The 13,194-nt window shown below is 45.6% G+C and overlaps 1 protein-coding gene across 1 annotated transcript; it reads right to left on the reverse strand.

The window, feature by feature from the left end:
* Positions 1-9,683: 9,683 nt before the first annotated feature.
* LOC140720524 (zinc-binding protein A33-like) lies at positions 9,684-12,571 on the reverse strand. The gene is made up of 5 exons (XM_073035366.1): positions 12,541-12,571; positions 11,481-11,812; positions 10,724-10,819; positions 10,065-10,298; positions 9,684-9,710 (listed from the first exon to the last, which is right to left on the reverse strand). Exons 1-5 carry the CDS (start codon positions 12,569-12,571, stop codon positions 9,684-9,686), a joined length of 720 nt encoding a protein of 239 aa, XP_072891467.1.
* Between the last annotated feature and the right edge of the window lie 623 nt (positions 12,572-13,194).

The following is a 13,194-nucleotide window of genomic DNA, read 5'->3' on the forward strand; positions in this document are numbered from 1 at the left end:
CTCCCTGTGCAAACGTAATTTAACCCAACACCCCCCCCCCCCCCCCCGCCGCTCGGAGCAGCACTAGTAAATCTACCCGCAAGGACGTTAGCTCCCCTCCAGTTCAGGGGCAAACTGTCCCGTCGGAACAGGTCCCACCTTCCCGAGAACAAAGCCCAATTGTCCAGAAACATGAAGCCCTCCCTCCTGCACCATCTCCTTAGCCACATATTTAGCTGCACTCTCCGCACATTTATATTTACAGGGAATTTACTCCTGACGCCGGTCCCGGGACCCGACCCGTTTACAGACCCGGAGCGGAACCGGAGCAGATTCTCAGCCACTGGTTCACAACCCAAGTCGCGAAGAGAGGATAAAGTTTCCCCGTGAATTTATTCCCAGTGAAGGTGTGGAGATGGGTCCTGGTCTCCGCGTTGTAAAATGAAACCGTCCCGGACTCGTAACTGAGATAAACTCCCACCCTCCCGGGGATGGGACCGGCTGCAATACGGGACTCGGGGGAGGTGAGAACACGGAACACCTCACAATCCCGGTGTAACACGTCATTAACTCGCCTGATGACCCAGAATCCGGTCACCGGACACAGTCCGACCTCGCCCTTCCTCTCCACAGACTCTGCGGCGACTCCCAGACCCCAGACCCGATTCCCTGTCACCTCCACCTCCCAATAATGTCTCCCCGATGTGAATCCCTCCGATCCCAGCACACAAGCCCAGTATGAGAATCTCTTCCCGGTGTCAGGGAGATTCCTCAGGGTGCCGGTCCATCTCACACTCTTCCGATCCTCAGACACCTCGAGCCACGGATTCGCCGTTTCCACATCAAGGGTGACAGAGACTGGGGGGAGAAACAGAGAATTAGAGAGCACCCAGGGATCGAGGGCAGACTCGGACAGCGCGGCCCCGGGGACCGGGGTGGGGAGCCTCGAGCAGCGCGGCTCTGGGGATCGGGGGAAGTCCGCTGGGCCTCAGGCGCTTTGGGTGGCCGACACGAACCTTTCCCGTGGTTTTACCCCAGGAACGCGGATGGACATCTAATGTCTCCCCGTGGGTTTTCCGCTGGACGGAGAGCAGAGATTTCCCGATCAAACAGACACAAAATGCTGGAGGAACCGAGCGGGTCAGCCAGCATGTGTGGAGAGAGGTGGACAGTCTACGTTTCAGGTCGACATCTTCCCTCAAGAACAGAAATAAATAGAGGAGATAGACAGCAGAAACGAGCGCGGGAAAGGGGTGGATTAAGATGGGAAGGGGGTGAGTGAATGGATTTAAACAGCAGGTCGCAGACGCTCTTCGGCCCAACTTGTTCGTACTGACCAGCTTGCTTTAATGAGCTAGTCCTATTTGCCGATTATTCCTTTCCACCTTCTTATCCATATTCCTGCCAAGATGTATTTTCAAACATTGTTACTGTATCCACCTCTACAGTTGATCAAGGGTCCACTATACCATGAATTTTAGTGTCTCTCACAAACCTACTAACTTTGTCACTTACATTCTCATCCAATGAATGACAAACAACCCGGCCCCAGCACCGACCTCTGCAGGTCACAGGAATCCAGTCCTCTGTGTTTAAGAGACACTTGGACAGACACTTCAATAGGCAAGGCACAGAGGCAGACTGACCTAATGCCGGCCAATGGGATGAATGTAGATGGGTAAATAGGTCAGCTCAGAGGTGATGGGTCGAAGGGCACATTTCTATGCTGTACGGTGATGGCTCTGTGAACTGAATGGCTAAAAACCCCCCCAAACCTCCTCCTCCCCACGGGTGCTGAGAATTCCAAACAGAGACACCTGACCCTTGACTCCTCAGACAGGGGCAACATCGTCCCTGACTTGCCTGTTGACCCCTGGAAGAATTTTGTGTTTCCCTGAGATCCTCTCCCATTCTTCTAAACAGGGAACAGAGAACATAGAACAGTACAGCACAGGAACAGGCCCTTCATTCAACGTTCACATTCATTTGTGATGGTTTGAGACAGTAAAAGAGGTGATAATGGGAACCAGTAGGGGAGATATGAATGGCAGATTGAACCAGGAGGGGGGGGGGGGGGGTGGAAAGCCTGCGGGTGAACTGTGTGTGTAGACATAATGAGAAGCTGGAGGGGGACAAAGATCGGAGATGAGGATCACTTTGTCCCCTTTCCCACAACCCTGTCACCCGCAGCCCTTCATGGGGAAAGGGGATAAATTTGCAGGAACCCTTAAGCAATACAGGTCCTGATGAGGTGTTTCAGTCTGAAATGTCGACTGTTTACTCTTTTCCAGAGAAACTTTCTTGCCTGCTGTTTCCCCAACAATTGTGTGTGTTACCTCACCTTAAATATACTCAATTATTTGGCTTCCACAGCTGCCTGTGGAAGATTCACTATCCTGCGGATAAAGGAATTCCTCCTCTTCTCTGTCCTAAATGGTCATCCCTATAGTCGGAGTCTGTGCTTACCGTTCTCGACCACCCACATCCTCCCAACATCAACTCTCTCCAGACAGGTGTCAGAGAGATCTGGCGAGACCCTTCATCAGGACCTGTGTAGCTTGGATTACCAGCATCTGCAGATTTTCTCCTGTTTGATTCTTAAAGCAGAAGTTGACAAGTAAGCATCTTGATTAGTCAGAGTCTCAAAAGTTATGGGGAAGAGGCGGGAGAATAGGGTTGAGAGGGATAGTAAATAAGCCATTCTTCTAAACTCCAGTGAGTACAGGCCCAGAAACATCAAACACTCCTCATATGTTAACTCTTTCATTCCCAGTATCATTCTTGTGAACCTCCTGGACCCTCTCCAATGCCAGCACATCTTTTCCGATATAAGGGACCCATAACTGCTCACAATACTCCAAGTGTGGTCTGACCAATGCCTTACTAAAACCTCAGCATTACATCCTTGCTCTTGTATTCTAATCCTCCCGAAATGAAAGCAAACATTGAATTTGCCTGTCTTATCACTGACACAAACTGCAAGTTAACCTTGAGGGAATCCTGCACAAGGACACCCAAGTCTCTTTGCACTTCTGATTTTTGAATTTTCTCTCTGTTTACAAAATTGTCTGTGCCTTTATTCCTTCTACCTAAGAGCATGCACGACTTCCCTACTCGATAATCCATTTATTACTTATTTGCCCATTTCCTGATCTGCCTCTGTCCTTCCCCAGATTCCAAGCTTCTGCAGCACTACTTGGCTTTGCTTTCCTCAAAGAATTCCAACAGATTTGTCAGGTAAGATTTCGCTTTAAGGGAGAGGCATACTGTGTGTGTGTGTGTGTGTGTGTGTGTGTGTGTGTGTGTGTGTGTGTGTGTGTGTGTGTGTGTGTGTGTGTGTGTGTGTGTGTGTGTGTGTGTGTGTGTGTGTGTGTGTGTGTGTGTGTGTGTGTATATATGGTGTGTATACACATTGAAGGAGAGTGCACATTGAAGAATTTGTATGTTACATTGTGTCATCACATGTTGACAATGTGTCACACGTGATTGAGTTGTTTAAATGAATAAATGACTGTCTCTGAAGAGACTGGTTTCCAGGTTACTGGGGGAAATAACAACGTACATTGCTGAGACTCTGACTACAATCTGCCAATCCTTCCTGTGTATGTGTGTGAGGGAGCTTTGCCAGGCCGGGTATGCTGTGTGTGCTTCTCCTGAGATGAAATCTTGACCCATGTCAATGCTTGTTGGTGTGTCCGAGCTCATTCTCACAATGCTTCAATGTAGTGGTCTGATCACCATAAGACATAGGAGCAGAATTAGGCCATTTGCCTATCGAGTCTGCTCCACCATTCAATCATGGCTGATCCTTTTTTCCTTCCTCAGGCCCACTACCTGGTCTTCTCCCCGTAACCTGTGATGCTGTGTCCAATCTCAAACCTATCAAGCTCTGCCTTAAATACACAGAACAAGTTTTACAAATTCACCAGCCGCTGGCTCAAATTTCTTTGCATTTGTTTTAAATAGATGCCCCTCCAGCTTGAGGCTGTGCCCTCTTGTCCTAAATTCCACCACCATGGGAAACATCCTTTCCACATCTACTCTGTCTAGGACTTTCAACATTTGAAAGGTTTCAATTCCCCCTCATCTTTCTAAATTCCAGCGAGTACAGACACAGAGCTATATTTATATTTAATTATATAAGGAAATAATTATATTTATATTAAGGAAATTTGTACTAGGCAAGAAACGGTGTTGGATAGACTGTTGAGTCTGAAGGCTGATAAGTCCCTGAGACGTGATGCTCTGCATCCCAGGGTACTTAAAGAGGTGGCTCTAGAAATCGTGGGCGCATTGGTAATCATTTTCCAATGTTCTGTAGATTCAGGAACAGTTCCTGCTGATTGGAGGTGGCTAATGTTGTCCCACTTTTCAAGAAAGGAGGGAGAGAGAAAACAGGGAATTATAGACTGGTTAGCCTGATGTCAGTGGTGGGAAAGATGCTGGAGTCAATTATAAAAGATGAAATTACAACACATTTGGATAGCAGTAGAAGGATCAGTGCGAGGCAGCATGGATTTATGAAGGGAAAATCATGCTTGACTAATCTTCTGGAGTTTTTTGAGGATGTAACTATGAAAATGGACAAGGGAAAGCCAATGGATGTTGTGTACTTGGACTTCCAGAAAGCTTCTGATAAAGTCCCACATAGGAGATTAGTGGGCAAAATTAGGGCACATGGTATTGGGACAGAGTACTGACATGGATCGAAAATTGGCTGACAGACAGGAAACAAAGTGTAGTGATTAACGGGTCCCTTTCGTAATGGCAGGTTGTGACCAGTGGGGTACCGCAAGGTTTGGTACTGGGACCGCAGCTGTTTACAAAATACTTTAATGATTTAGATGAAGGGATTAAAAGTAACATTAGCAAATTTGCTGATGACACAAAGCTGGATGGCAGTGTGAAATGTCAGGAAGATATTCTGAGAATGCAGGGTGACTTGGAGAGGTTGGGTGAGTGGCCAAATGTATGGCAGATGCAGTTTAATGTGGATAAATGTGAGGCTATCCATTTTGGTGGCAAGAACAGGAAGGCAGATTACTATCTAAATGGAGTCAAGTTAGGAAAAGGGGAAGCACAATGAGATCTAGGTGTTCTTGTATATCAGTCAATGAAAGCAAGCATGCAGATACAGCAGGCAGTGCAGAAAGCTAATGGCATGCTGGCCTTTATAACAAGAGGAATTAAGTATAGGAGTAAAGAGGTCCTTCTGCAGCTGTACAGGGCCCTGGTGAGACCCCACCTGGGGTATTGTGTGCAGTTTTGGTCTCCAAATTTGAGGAAGGACATTTTTGCTTTTGAGGGAGTGCAGCATAGGTTCACAAGGTTAATTCCCGGAATGGCGGGACTGTCATATGTTGAAAGATTGGAGCGACTGGGCTTGTATACACTGGAATTTAGAAGGATGAGAGGGGATCTGATTGAGACATATAAGATTATTAAGGGATTGGACACGCTGGAGGCAGGAAGCATGTTCCCACTGATAGGTGAGTCCAGAACTAGAGGCCACAGTTTAAGAATAAGGGGTAGGCCATTTAGAACTGAGATGCGGAAAAACTTTTTCACCCAGAGAGTGGTGGATATGTGGAATGCTCTGCCCCAGAAGGCAGTGGAGGCCAAGTCTCTGGATGCATTCAAGAGAGAGTTAGATAGAGCTCTTATAGATAGTGGGGTGAAGGGATATGGGGAGATGGCAGGAACGGGTTACTGTTTGTGTATGATCAGCCATCATCACAGGGAGTAGCGGTGCTGGCTAGAAGGTCCGAATGGCCTACTCCTGCACCTATTGTCTATTGTCTATTGTCTATGAAACGTACCCTGTATGATAACCCTTTCATTCCTGGAATCATCCTTATGAAATGAACCCTCTGCAATGCCTGCATGTGTAGCACCTTGTCAAAGGCCTTCTGAGATTCCAAATATACAACATCCACTGCATCCTCTTTATCTATCCTACTTGTAATCTCCTCAAAGACTCCCAACAGGTTTGTCAGGCAGGATATTCCCTTAACAAAGCCATAGAACCATAGAACACAACGGCACAGTACAGACCCTCCAGACCTCCATGTTGGGCCGACCCATATAATCCTTAAAAAAAGAACTAAACCCATACTACCCCATAACCCTCAATTTTTCTTTCATCCATGTGACTCTCCAAGAGGCTCTTAAATACCCCTAATGTTTTAGCCTCCACCACCATCTCTGGCAAGTCATTCCAGGCACTCACAACCCTCTGTGTAAAAAACTTACCCCTGATGTCACCCCTAAACTTCCATCCCTTAATTTTGTACATATGCCCTTTGGTATTTGCTATTGGTGCCCTGGGAAACAGGTACTTACTATCCACCCTATCTATGCTGACTTGTCCTATCTTGTGCAGTGTCACCAAGTATTCCATAACCTCATACTTAACAATTGACTCCAATTTCTTCCCAACCACAGAGGTGAGGCTAACTGGTCAATAATTTCCTTTCTGCTGCCTTCCTCCTTACTTAAAAAGTTAAGTGACATTTGCAATTTGCCAGTCCTCTGGCACCATGCCAGGGTCCAATGATATTTGAAAGATCATTTGAAATGCCTCCACAATGTCTACCACAACCTCTTTCAGAACACTAGGGTGCAGTTCATCTGGTCCGGGTGACTTATGTACCTTTAGGTCTTTCAGCTCTTTGAGCACTTTCTCCCTTGTAACAGTAACTGCACTCACTTCTCTTCCCTCGCACCCTTCAATACCTGGCACACTGCTAGTGTCTTCCATTGGTAAAGATTAATGCAAAATATTTAGTTTGTCTGCCATCTCGTTATCCCGCATTATTATATATCCGGCCTCATTTTCCAGCAGTTCTATATACACCCTCATCTCTGTTTTATATTTTCACAATACTTGAAAAAATAATTTGATATTGTTTGCCAGCTTGTTTTACAGAGACAGGTGTGTAGAAAGGGCCTGAAGGATCTTGGGAGACCAGAGTCACCCCAACCACAAACTGTACCAGTTGCTACCATCTGGGATACGGTACTGTAGCATAAAGGCCAGGACTAACAGGCTCCGGGACAGCTTCTTCAGCCAGGCCATCAGACTGATTAATTCATGCTGACACAACTGCATTTCTATGTTATATTGACTAGCATGTTGTACATATTATTTATCACAAATTACTATAAATTGCACATTTCCTTAACTCTACTGAAATTGAGTAAGCATTTAGACGGAGAGATAATGTAAAAATTTTTAATTCTCATGTATATGAAAGAAGTAAGTAATAAGGTCAATTCAATTCAAATCAATTTCTTGTTTATTTTTCCCCTCCCAATCATTCTTTTAGTTCCTTTCTGTAGGTATTTAAAGGCTTCCCAATCCTCTGTCTTCCTACTAATTTTTGCTTAGTTGTATGTCCTCTCTTTTGCCCTTATAATAGCTTGTCTTCCCTTGTCAGCCACGGTTGTACTATTTTGCCATTTGAGTATTTATTTATATTTGGAATACATCTATCCTTCACCATTCTCATTTTCCCAGAAACTGACACCATTTCTGCTCTGCTCTCATCCCTGCCAGCATCTCCTTCCAATTTGCTTTGGCCAACTCCTCTCTCAGACCACTGGAATTTCCTTAACTCTACTGAAATTGAGTAAGCATTCGGCATGGACTAGAAGGGCCGAGATGGCCTGTTTTCGTGCTGTAATTGTTACATAGTTATATGAAATACTACAACGTCAGATTTTCCTTTCTCCTTATCAAATTTCAAGTTGAACTCAGTCATGTTATGAGCATTGTTTCCTAAGGTTTCTTTGAACTGCTCACCTCTGGTTCAATACATAGCACCCAATCCAGTAGAGCTGTTCCCCGAGTAGGCTCAACGACAAACTGCTCTAGAAAGCCATCACATTGCATTCAACAAACTCACTCTCTTCTTGAGATCCTTTACCAATGTTAAGATTATCATAACATTGTCCTTTTCATCAGCCTTTTCTATTTCCAGTTGTAATCTGTGGGCCTCAACCCACTGACTGTTGGGAGGCCTGTATATGACTGCTGTCAGAGTCATTTTTACTTTTGCAGTTCCTTACCTCAACCCACAAGGATTCAACATCTTCCAATCCTATGTCACATCTTGCTACTGATTTGAAAACAGAGCCACGTCACTCCATCAGCCTTCCTTCCTCCCCATACCACCGATACATTGTATAATGTTACCTTGGCCATTCAGCTCCCAACTACAACCATCCTTCAGCCACGATTCCGTGATGGCACAACATCATACCTGACAATCGGTAATAGTGCAACAAGATCATCCACCTTATTTCTCATACTCCATGCATTGAGATATAACACTTTGTGTACTGTATCTGCTACCCCTTTTTAATTCTGTGTCCCAAATGCACTGATATTCACCCTGCTGGCTGCAATTTTATCCTCGTCTCTGTCCACCCTATCTACCAGTCTGACAGCACACTGTCTTTGCATTTTTACCATCAGTCCTATCCTTTCACTCCAATTCCAACCCCCACCATATTAGTTTAAATCCTCCCCAACAGCTCTATCAAACCTCACTTTGAGAATATTGTTCTCCCTCGGGTCCAGGTGCAACCCATCCGTTTTGAGCAGGTTATTCCTCCTCCGGAAGAGATCCGAATAATCCAAGAATCTGAAAACATGTCCCTAGCACCATCTTCTCAGCCATCTTTAATCTGCCAAATAAATTACCCTGTTTCTACCCTCACCAGCAAGTGGCAAACACAGCAATCCAGAAATTACAACCCTGGAGGCATTGCTTCTGAGCTTTCTAGCAAGCTCTCCAAATTCTAATTTCAGGGCCTCATTTCTTTTATTTCCTATGTAATTTGTCCCATCATTTACCAAGATAGCTGTCTGTTTTCCCTCGCTCTCTAAATTGCAGAGGGCACGATCGCAGTTTTCCCTGACACTGGCACCTGGGAGGCAACATCCCATTCGGGTGTCCCGTTCACGTCCACAGATTCTCCTGTCTTTTCCCCTGATGATTGAGTCCCCTGTTACTACAGCTCCCCACTTCTCCATCTAACATCAGTGAGGGTTGCAGGTTCAGGAGGGGGTGGAGCGAAGACCTGTGTCAGTCAGAGTCTGCACTCACAGCCCACGAAGGACTTGTGTATTTTTCTGACAATCCCGGTCACCACACTAATGCCCGCTTTTCTTCCCTACAATATCATCAAGTCAGTATTAAATTCCCAGCTCCTGTGGTAGGATTCAAATTCATGTCTTGGCGTGTTAGTACAGTGTGCCTGGGATCAGGACACAGTGGTTCATCTGCCAGTCCCGTGTATTGGTTGTTTTGTGACCCTGTGCTGGTTTGTTCAGGGGTCTGACATCTCCAGCTGACCATGTAACAGTGATGCCTCCCAGTCAGTGGGGTTGCTGTGCAATAACCTTCAGTTACCATTCTGCCAATTATTATAGACAATCTTTGTTTCAAATTAGAAATCAATTTATCAAGGAGAAATGAATCTTTGTAAGTTTTACCTCGATTAATGGCATCAAGTGTTTCTCTCAGCACTGTGTTCAACAAATAGAGGTGATCGAATTTTTCAACCGGTAGGGTCTCATCTGTCACTGACAATTCCTGGACATCATCACTAATTCTGTAAATATTAAACTGCTGGTGATAAACTGGAATTTTTAACTATTTTACAAATCCATACAGGGTTTCAGTAAAGAGCATGTCCTACCTCCTGTTCCGTCGAACCTCCTCCTGAAATTAATAAAAACACAAATCTGATTAGACTTGGACTTACTGTCCACATCTTGAATTTCATCCAAATCATCACAAGGTGTAAAATTCCCACTCCTACAGTCACAAACACACACCATAATCGATTCAAGATAGTATGTTGCTAACAAATAAGCGAATATATATCTTGGACATTTTGGAACATCATTATTGGAGTGATTGGAGGGCGCGTCATACAAGTCTATCAATCTGTGTGAGGTCACCAGCAGTGGCAATTGATTTGTTAGAATTGGCCTCGGTGCTGTGTTTATTTCGAATATACCACTGTTCATTTAGTGCCCTTTGACAGAAACAAACTGAAAAATAATCGCTCACCTTGAGAAGTATCGCACTATCTTTTTGATTCATCTGTTCCTTTAATTTTGAGATTTCTTCCTCAATAAACCTTATATTCTCTTGAATCTCACGAAGATTTTTCTCCATTGGATTTAGAATCCTCTCCTCTTCTTCCCTGAGATCCCTGAGTAAGCTCTGCTCTTTCTCAGTGATAATCTGGCGCAGTTCAGCAAACTGGGATGTGATGTGGGACTGAAGGCTGTGTGACTGTTCCTGTCGAATTAAAGGTGAAGAGTAATTTACTGTATTGCTATGTTGTATTTCCTTGCGACATTAAGGTGACCATTCGATCCTTTGAAGTACATGCTAGTATAGAGAGCATTCCTGTCAACAGCATTCTCTTTTCCTAAATTGATTTTCAAGAAACCTATTCTTCCTCACTGACCCATTGTCCCACCTGATTCACATACACCCTCCCCCAGCTTCACAGGCTTAATTGTAATTAACCATTCATCCAGCATGTCCTTGGAATGTGTCTGAAACTGTCGTCGTCACAGGGAGAGCATGAAAACTCCACGAACACAGCACCAGAGGTCAAGATCGAACCCAGGTCACTGGATCTGCGATACTTTGTTATTCTGCATTAAATGGAGCAAAACTCGACAGTAATATCAGAAATTCCGCTCAGGAATCCTCACCCGAACTCTGGAAATATTCTCTTTCTGTTCCTGCTCCTTTTCCTGGAAGTCTGATTTCTTTTTTGTGAGAGAGTCTAAGGAAGATTTTAGCTGATCCTGGAAGTCAGAGAGTGAAGGAAATAGAAACAAGGATGCATCAAAATAAACAGGTGATCAAACCCGATTATCACACAAAATGCCAGAGGAACTCAGTGAGTCAGGCAGCATCTATTCAGGGGAAATAAACAGTCGGTGTTTCGGGATGAGACCCTTCATCAGGACTGGGAAGGAATGGGACAGAAGCCAGAATAAAAAGTTTGGGGATGAGAACCGCTGACAGGTGAGACAACGTGAGGGGGAACGTGGGGTAGGGTGATGAGGTGAGAAGCTGAGAGGGGACAGGTAGAAGAGGTAAAGGGATGGAGATGCAGGAATCTAATTGGAAAGCACAATCGACCATGGATGAAACGGGAGGAATTGGGCTGTTTTGGGTCCCGAATGGTGACGACGGTGGAGGTGTAGGACTCAGGTGTAGCGCTTGTCCCGCTTGCAGGTATAACAGTCAGGAGGGAGATCAGTGGAGAGGAGCGAGTGGATAAGGGAGTTACGTAGAGAGCGGAGAGTTCTCGGTGTGGGGTGGCGGTGGAATGTGGTAGGGAGAGATGTGTTTGGATGTAGAATCCCGTTGGAGATGGCGAAAGATGCCAAGATATGTTGGATATGGAGGCTCGTGTTGACTTTGACGATGGGGTCAGTATCGAATTCGTGTTGGTTTTACCTTGTAGATTTTAACAGCTTCTTTAATCGGCTTGAACCGGTGATCTCTGTGTTCCTGCGCATCTCTACAAACCAGACAAATCAGTGTTTTGTCCGTTTCACAAAACAGCTTCAGTTCTTCCTCATGTTCCTCGCAGTGAAGTTTACTTTCCTTCCCTTTCGGATTCAGGTTTAGATTTCGAGTTTTTTCAGCCAGATTTGCTAAGGCCCGATTCACCCGGAGGGTGCGGTCAGCAAACACCTCTCTACATTCCGGGCAGGAGTTTCTCTCCTCCCTTTCCCAACACCGTGTGATACAAGAGCGACAGAAGTTGTGTCCACACTCCAGTATAACTGGATCGGTGAAGAAATCCAGGCAAACGGGACAAATTACCTCCTCGCTCAAACTCTCGACCGGTCCTTTCGAAGCCATGTTAACTCACGGCACTTCCTAATTCAGAATGCTTTTGCGTTCGGGGAGCTGCTGAACCCCTGCAGTACCGCGATTGTCCACTACACGCGCTGGGGAAACTGATGTGGGATCAGAAACATGTTAAACAGGTCGGTTCACGAGTGCTGATGTAATTATGGTTGTTGTAGAGAGCGAGCGAGCGAGATGTAACAGCTACAGTCAGGCAAACCTTCCTTTGCTTTCTTAATCCGTTGTATCGGTGGGGTCATTCAGTTATGACCTCTCCGTCCTTCTGTTAGACCGTTCTTCTGTGGTGGACTTGTCGCTCTGGCATGAGTGGACACACACACACAAGTCCCCACCGGCCCTGTTTTAACACTGTGAGCTTTACTGACCGACCTCCGAAGCCCCCACCTTTCTTGTGGGTTCCAACACTCAATCAGTGTCCACTGGCGTGTCTGGAGGGTGTCTCTCCAGACCTGTCTTTTATCCCTACTCACGGGGACTCAGCTATCCATCACTCCTGAATGACTGTGTCCATCAAATAAGGCCACTCCTTCAGTCCGCTGAGGAATGTTTATGAGCAAATTATTGTCCTTGCAGCGAAACAGTAAATAATTCAAAAAGGAGTCACAATACGGTTAATCAGCAATTTCCCCCTCTCTCTTACCTGTCGCCGATGTCTTTGCTTGTTTTTCCATCTCTCTTTCTCATGGTCAGCATAGCAACAGTAATAGTTCGTGTTTCTCAGGGGGGGATGGTTAACTCTTCACCCCATTGTCCATCAGGTCTGTTCATCACCCATAACAATCTTGTACACCTCTCATCCTCCGTCGCTCCAAGGAGGAAAGGCCGTGTTCACTCAACCCTATTCTCATATGCAAAGCTCCCTTTTCATAAGGCATGCTCCCTTTTTAAAGGAAAACGAGAGGATCTGCAGATGCTGGAAGTCCAAGCGACACACACAAAATGCTGGAGGAACTCATCAGGCCAGGCAGCATCTATGGAAAAGAGTGCAGTCGATGTTTTGGGACTTCATTGGTGTATCAACTCCAGTACCACATTCAGTAACAGAAAGAGAAACAAGGATTGACCCAACATTGTCGGAAGTCTATGACATCACCATGCAAGGATGGCCAGCTCATAGGCAGCCATATGTTTCCAGCGCTCTCAGTGATATGAGACCAACTGTTGGTAAGTCAAAGAACGCTGATGTGCCTCGTGCCGTGTTTCCCTCTAAACTGTGCACCAGGGTGTTAGAAACTCTGCACGAAAGACAGCTGGATACAGTGAAGATGAAGAGTCTCGTCCGGAGTTACGTGTG

This window comes from Hemitrygon akajei, unplaced genomic scaffold, assembly GCF_048418815.1.
Source record: "Hemitrygon akajei unplaced genomic scaffold, sHemAka1.3 Scf000044, whole genome shotgun sequence".
Taxonomy (NCBI): domain Eukaryota; kingdom Metazoa; phylum Chordata; class Chondrichthyes; order Myliobatiformes; family Dasyatidae; genus Hemitrygon; species Hemitrygon akajei.

Excerpts from the sequence above, each read along its gene's own strand:
- LOC140720524 (XM_073035366.1), bottom strand. The coding sequence starts at position 12,571 with ATGGAAAAACAAGCAAAGACATCGGCGACAG. Across the intron at positions 10,299-10,723 it reads AGAATATTTCCAGAGTTCGG|GAACAGTCACACAGCCTTCA; the intron begins GTGAGGATTCCT and ends TTAATTCGACAG. Across the intron at positions 9,711-10,064 it reads ATAGTGCGATACTTCTCAAG|GAGGAGGTTCGACGGAACAG; the intron begins GTGAGCGATTAT and ends TATTAATTTCAG.